At 46.3% G+C, this 7,500-nt stretch overlaps 1 protein-coding gene across 1 annotated transcript in view; it reads left to right on the forward strand.

Annotated features, from left to right (window-relative positions):
* Positions 1 to 1,052: 1,052 nt before the first annotated feature.
* The window catches only part of LOC117465086 (FERM and PDZ domain-containing protein 2-like), a 19,788-nt gene continuing 13,340 nt past the window's right edge, over positions 1,053 to 7,500 (forward strand). Inside the window, exons 1-5 of the mRNA XM_034107967.2 lie at positions 1,053 to 1,129; positions 1,236 to 1,343; positions 3,530 to 3,646; positions 4,587 to 4,759; positions 5,092 to 5,190. Coding sequence (XP_033963858.1) covers positions 3,538 to 3,646; positions 4,587 to 4,759; positions 5,092 to 5,190 — 381 coding nt within the window. The 5' untranslated portion in view covers positions 1,053 to 1,129; positions 1,236 to 1,343; positions 3,530 to 3,537. The remainder of the gene's footprint in view (positions 1,130 to 1,235; positions 1,344 to 3,529; positions 3,647 to 4,586; positions 4,760 to 5,091; positions 5,191 to 7,500) is intronic.

Raw genomic sequence — 7,500 nt, forward strand, 5'->3', positions numbered from 1 at the left:
ACACAGACACACACACAGACAGACAGACAGACAGACAGACAGACAGACAGACAGACAGACAGACAGACATACATACATACATACACTACACACACACACACACACACACACACACACACACACACACACACACACACACACACACACACACACACACACACACACACACACACACACACACACACATACATACATAGATAGACCCTCACATGTACGAGAAAGGGAGTAAAAGAGACCATTCGACCAGGGTCAACAATTCCGAAAGAACAACCAAACAAACAGACAACATTGCAATCAAATCAAATAAATAATAACAATAACAACAAAAGAAACATATATAAGACATTTTAAGGCTTTAAAGGTGGGGTAGGTAATTTTGGAGAAACCGGCTCGAGATCGCTAGAATTTGAAAATACACAACCGGAGAAAATGTGCCACTTCCTCACAGAGCCCCTCCTCCAACACACACGAACGCGCACATGACCAATGAGGGCACGAGATGAGTTTGTGCCCCGATGGCAGGCTGACAGGCAGGTAGGCCATCCAGTTACTTTAGCCGGCTCAGATGATTGGTCGTGCTTTTTACAGCTCCACGGCTTCCACTGATGATGTTTTTGTATGGATTTTGTGTCAAAGCACTTCAGATATTCATTGCTATCGGGACGTTAAGAGCATTCCATGGAATATAACAAATCTCGAGCCGGTTTCTCAAACTTACCCACCCCACCTTTAAGCTACTCGACATACTGCGTGCTATGGTGTGGGGAAAGCAGGAATGATGCATCTTCTATTTGATTAATGACTGCATCATCTTAGGTTAAAGTTTAATTTTAAAGCACTTGGCGAGCACAGACCTCCACTCAGGCTAAATGCCATATCTCACAATATTAAATCTCCACTCCAAAATGAAACATGTTCTTCCTTGGCCCGCGCTACTCCTTTAATTTCAGTTTCGTTAAAAAATCGAACCAGTAAAACGGAATAAGAAAACCAAAGCGTCTTTGCCAAAGCTCCACTTTAATTTGTTGTTCTACTTTTTGTCTTACAGAAACCCCAACAAGAGTAAGGTCGTCAACAGAGCGAGAAGTCATATGTGTTACGTTAAAGAAAGACCCGAAGCTCGGCCTTGGTAAGACGAGCAAATCATCATTTTACAGAAAAAGCCCTTGCACGATTCTTCCCTTCTTTTGAAACAAGTCTTTTTCGTGACACATCTTCGGTTAATGTCCCTGCAGGTATACTGATAGTGGGAGAGGACACTCTTGGCCATTATGACTTGGGCATATTTGTTGCTTCCATTGTGCCTGGTGGCCCGGCTGATAAGGACAGACGCATTCGACCAGGTAGAGAATCATGTGGACATTTTAATCCTTATCAACACTGTTTAATATACTGCTATAGTTCAGCCAGTTCTGGTGTCCGGCGGTGCCTTGCTCAAGGGCACCACAGCAGGGCCCAGGAGGTGAACTGGGACCTCTCCAAGTAGCAGTCCACACTCCATATTTAGGACTGTTCGGGGACTTGAACCGGCGACCCTACGGCTCACAGTCACTGCCGGACAAGCCAAATATGACAGGTAGAGGGACAGAGACATTAAGGAGAGACAGGTAGAGAGACAGGTAGACACAGAGACATTAAGGAGAGACAGACAGAGGGACAGAGACATTAAGGAGAGACAGGTAGAGAGACAGGTAGACACAGAGACATTAAGGAGAGACAGGTAGAGGGACAGAGAGACACAGAGACATTAAGGAGAGACAGGTAGAGGGACAGAGAGACACAGAGACATTAAGGAGAGACAGGTAGAGGGACAGAGAGACACAGAGACATTAAGGAGAGACAGGTAGAGGGACAGAGACATTAAGGAGGGACAGGTAGAGGGACAGAGAGACACAGAGACATTAAGGAGAGACAGGTAGAGGGACAGAGAGGGACAGAGACATTAAGGAGAGACAGGTAGAGGGACAGAGAGACACAGAGACATTAAGGAGAGACAGGTAGAGGGACAGAGAGACACAGAGACATTAAGGAGAGACAGACAGAGGGACAGAGACATTAAGGAGAGACAGACAGAGGGACAGAGGGACAGAGACATTAAGGAGAGACAGGGTTTACGGATAGTTTGTAAGTCATTCATTAATCAGGTTGTGAACACTTTATAAATCATTAATAAGCTTTTATGAGACATGAGATAAACAGGGCGACTGTGACCGGCTGCTTGCCAGATAGTGAGCCCACATGGATCTGAGCGGCTCAGCCTGATTAGAAACGGGAGTAACTCGTTGATAAATGGGAACGTGTCTCTTTACAACAAGGCTCCCTTTCGGCAACTATACATGTTAGTAACTCGTAAATAAATGGTCATAAAGAGATGCCAAGAAACATCAAGATGGATGGGGGAGAATCAACTCAGTGAGCAACAGATACCAAGGATGCTGGCTGATGAAGAAGACGAAGTAAGCTAATGCCGCGTTTAAGCGTCCTTAATCGCCCTCAAGCGGCCAGGCCAGTTTTTGGTGGCCTTTCCATGTAGCGTAGCGCCGGCTAGCGGGTACTTTTTCCCTCTTTTTCCGGCCCCATAAAATCGTGGTTCTATCAGGCCAGGGCTGAACTAGAGACGTCAACACTCTCGACTGCTGATTGGTCAGAGAGAATCGTCACGAGATCGCGCACGAGATCATCCCTAGCGTCGCATATATATCTAGAAGCAAGCTCGCAGCATTTTTGTAAACGGAGGAGCTACAAAAATGGCAACGTCAAAGAAAAGCATGCCGCGGTCGACCGAGGAGGTGACGACGACGTTCCTACATCTCATTGGGGATGATAAAATCCAGCGGGAGCTCGACTGGAGCCCCGCCTACACTGCGTTGCTATAGTAACTACCCCAGGTCCTAAACTGTAATGGAAAAGCGCCTCGGCCTCGGACGGCCAGCGAGGCAGCCCGAGGCCTGAGCGAGGACGCTTAGGGACGCTTAAACGGGGCTCTCCCGCTGCAGTGGAAATGCGCCATAAGTAGCCAATATAAGGCTGTCATCTTGCCAAATAGTGAGCCGGTGTCGATGTATGAAAACTATGTTAGAACTGGTTTATAAATGGTTCTTAATGATTAATAAAGTGTTTACAACCTAATTAATAACCTAATTATAAATTGTAGGGCTCAAATAATGACTTCAAGCGAACTTAATATGACAACGAAGGGAGGCAAACACGCTTCAAAGAGACGCAATGACACTTCCGATGGCTATAAAATGGGGGAAACAATCCAAGAATGACTAAAGAGACAGAACGAAATCAAAAACAGGCAAAACAACGGTTGAGTTTGTGTGTCGTCGAGGCGGTGAGGCTTAATTCCATGTCTGTGCCCAGGCGCCCTTTTGTTTTGCGATTGTCCCGTGTGATAACGGCACTTATTCAAATAGTAGATGGGGATTTGATCACAGGCCTTTTGAGGTCATATGTGGGTTCAGGTCTTCAAACTGCTCTGTTGCCACACACCGACCCCCCGGCTCACTGTGACCTTTGCCCCCAGGCGGTCGTATGATCTCTCTGAACCACATCAGCCTGGAGGGCGTGACCTTAAGCGAGGCAGCAGAGGTCATGCAGAGCAGCCCCGAGGAGGTGCAGCTCATCATCTCACAGCCAAAAGGTGTGTGTGTGTGTGTGTGTGTGTATATCCTGTAGCTTTGACCCTGACCCTCCTATGTGTGTGTGGTATTAGCCTATTCTCTTGTTGCACCTGTTGTGAATTACTAACACGTACAAATTAGGTGTCCTTTCTCTCTGTTGTGCTGCATCGTGACTTTTTTTCTATAGCTTCAAGCAGCTGTTAGCTTAGCTTAGCACTTTCAAACTTCATGAATTCACATCAAAATCAAAACGTAGGTGTACATTACCTATATCCCCTCTGTGTTAAGCATACTTGCCAACCCTCCCGATTTTCGCGGGAGATTTCATAGCCCGCATTTCTCCCGATTTCTGACAAAATCAGATTTACTCAGGACTGTTTCCACTCGGACTTTAATACAGCTACGCCATTGTTTGGTTTCCATGGTAGCACGTCTCTTTAGCAGCGCGCGGAACTGTCTGAAAGTCTGAGAGGGTGAGCTGATAGTCACAGAAAACAGAACAAGAATCGACAGCTATACCCTCTGCTCACTCCTTTCCTTACGCTCCATCAAGGATGCTGCTAAAGGCTGCAAGGCAGTGCACTTATTACAACTACAATAAGCATGTGTAGATGTTAATCTAACAGCTCCGGCGATCCACTAACACCCCCCCCCCCTCGTCCCCCGCGGTGGTTTTGAAATGCTCCCGATTTCTGAGGTCTCAAGGTTGGCAAGTATGGTGTTAAGTCTTTGTGCTAAGCTAAGCTAACTGGCTTCTAGCTTCTTAAGGGGGACAGTATAAAGGGAATTAAGGAGAGCTGTATCCGACCATGTCTGTAACTAAACGTATTCAAGGTTTGACATGTAGAAGTATTTGCCTTACACGGTCAGACAAAAACATTTAACACATGGAATTGAAGGCTTACCATGATACACGGAACTCTGTATTTACTTTAACATAGCTGTTGTTTCTATCCTCAGTGAGCCCCAGTCCCAACAGCGTGCGATCTCCCGTGTTTAGGAATTACGAATCCCAGGGCACGTCGATAACGGACGGCTCTTCAGAACAAGACGGTTTGGATGAAATAGTTTCTGTCATGATGACGCCGAAGACCGGCAACAGGCTGAACGTCCCCCGAGAAGTACGAGCTCAGGTATAATCATGGGGAAGGTGTCGTGTGTGTGTGTGTGTGTGTGTGTGTGTGTGTGTGTGTGTGTGTGTGTGTGTGTGTGTGTGTGTGTGTGTGTGTGTGTGTGTGTGTGTGTGTGTGTGTGTGTGTGTGTGTGTGTGTGTGTGTGTGTGTGTGTGTGTGTGTGTGTGTGTGTGTGTGTGTGTGTGTGTGTGTGTGTGTGTGTGTGTAATGCAGTCAGAGATACAGAGAATAAGGACGGAAATCATTGCTATGTGTGTGTGTGTGTGTGTGTGTGTGTGTGTGTGTGTGTGTGTGTGTGTGTGTGTGTGTGTGTGTGTGTGTGTTTGTTTCAGGACAACTGCTGTATGTCTCCCCCTCCGAACTGTGAGAGGCCGTTGGAGATCGCTGTGGAGCTCAGGAAGATCTCAGGAAGTCTGGGCATCAGCATCTCCGTGAGTTCATTTTTATTTGTATCTTTAATTGTTTTAATCTGTGTGAATCTGTGCACCAACTTTCTTCCAAGGAAAGGAGCTAAAACTAGCACCAAAGTGGCCAAATCACGTTGACGCTCAATTGCAAAGCTTAGTGTGCTGCAGCTAGACAGAGACTTATCAAGAATATATATATTTTGCCCGAAAGGCCTGAAAAAGTGAAAAAGTGGTTAAACTGGATGCTAATAAAAGGCTTTTACGTAAAGGGCAAGTGATTCGATTGGAATGCGATAGTCACCAACAATAATAGACGGCAGCTTGGAAACCCTACGGCTCAAAAGCCTATTATTGCTTAGATATATTACTGTACTTTCAATTACTGCACTGGCAGGAAATCCTTCTACTTTCTGTTTGAGAGATGTTGGCTCCATGGTACAGACCTGCAAAACCCTATATCTGTGTAATGTGTTTACACCAGGAAGAAGAGAGGGTAACCGGCTTACAGAGTGCTTTGTCCATGTTACATCACTACCTCACTGCAAATAGTGAAACTGGGTCTTTGCCCTCCTATGTCAGCATATATTCGAACAGTGGTTCTCAAATGGGGGTACGCGGACCCCTATGGGTACGTTGGAGTACTGCAGGGGGTACTTGAGATTTATGCTATGTTAAAGGGGAAAGGAAACACCATTACAGCTAGAATATTCCGGTAGTTTATTCATTTTACAATGGATGTTGATCGTAATATTTATTGTATATAATATTACTCGCCAAAAGAACATTAAGTATCCGCCAGCCGGGTGGGGAATTCCGGGACCAGGCCGCCGCCATTAGGGGAGTCCCAAATGGTGACGTCACTGTGTGGGTCCTCGCTCCGGGTATCCATACCGGAAGTCAACACAACGTGGCAGATATGGCAGCGATGGAGGAATTTTGCAATGAGATCGACGTTTTGAACGATGAATTTGACTATTCGTCGGGAGATGACATTGATGTGAAGCATCTACAGTTACCAGGCATCCCATGGCCTATGCTTATGAACCGATTCGGTCGAATACTAGAGTGGCATACGATCCGGAATCCGCCGAAAGTACCGACGGTTCTGAACTCGCCGAGTGGGATACCACCAGTTCCAGTACATTATTACATAATATATATATATATTAGGGCTGTCAAGTTAACGCGTTAATAACGCCACTAATTATTTTAACGCGATTAACGCATGTGTATTTATTTTCCTCGGCCGCCCCGTAGCTTCAGAGCGCATCGAGTTTAAAATACCATCTACACGCTGATGCTGACAGCCCCGCTCCTGCCCCACACTTCCACGCTCACCGGCAGGCACCGACTGGCCATCGGGAGGACCGGGAGGGTGTGTGTGTGTGTGTGTGTGTGTGTGTGTGTGTGTGTGTGTGTGTGTGTGTGTGTGTGTGTGTGTGTGTGTGTGTGTGGCCCGAGCGAGCGAGAGAGAGAGCTTACGTGCATTGTTGTTGTTAGCATCTGGTGCTAGCTAGCTGCGCTAACGGATATAAGGAGCTGTTTAAATGAAAACAGAGGAGCGCTCCATCCACACAACTGCGCCGAGCACTTGACTTGATGCAGGAAGCAGACAGCGGGACATTGGAGGAGAGGTCAGCACACTCATGATTGCAGCGTCCAGGCAGCTCCCGTTCGAGCATATGCCTTGAGTTGCACATAGCTCCAACGATCCATCTCACGCACACACACACACACACACACACACACACACACACACACACACACACACACACACACACACACACACACACACACACACACACACACACACACACACACACCCACACACACACACACACACACACACACACACACACACACACACACACACGCACACACGCACACACACCATTTGTATTGTATGAGAGAGGTTCCAGGTTGTTGTGTTTAATATTCATGAGGATATTTGTCATTGTTCAAATGATAATAAACATTAGCATAAAGCATATTTGTATTAAAAACTTGAAAAATATTCCTCTAAGGTACATTTAGAACAGATCAAAAATATGCGATTATTATTATTACTATTTTAATCGACTGACAGCTCTAATAAAAACCATTTGTGCAGCCTGGGGCAATACAATAAAGTCCTGACGACGACCGTTTTCTTTTGTTGGAAACCACTGGTGCATCGCACGCCATGTTGGTTGCAGCTGTATTGAGCTTCGGCCCAGGAAGCCGTACTCAGTGACGTCACTGGGAAAGTCCCGGATCGATGGAAGCGCCCAAGGTCATTAGGCGCGTATTTCAAAAAAATAAATGTGCGTATCTCGATCGTTTACATCGGAAATA

The sequence above is a fragment of the Pseudochaenichthys georgianus genome, chromosome 19, assembly GCF_902827115.2.
Source record: "Pseudochaenichthys georgianus chromosome 19, fPseGeo1.2, whole genome shotgun sequence".
Taxonomy (NCBI): domain Eukaryota; kingdom Metazoa; phylum Chordata; class Actinopteri; order Perciformes; family Channichthyidae; genus Pseudochaenichthys; species Pseudochaenichthys georgianus.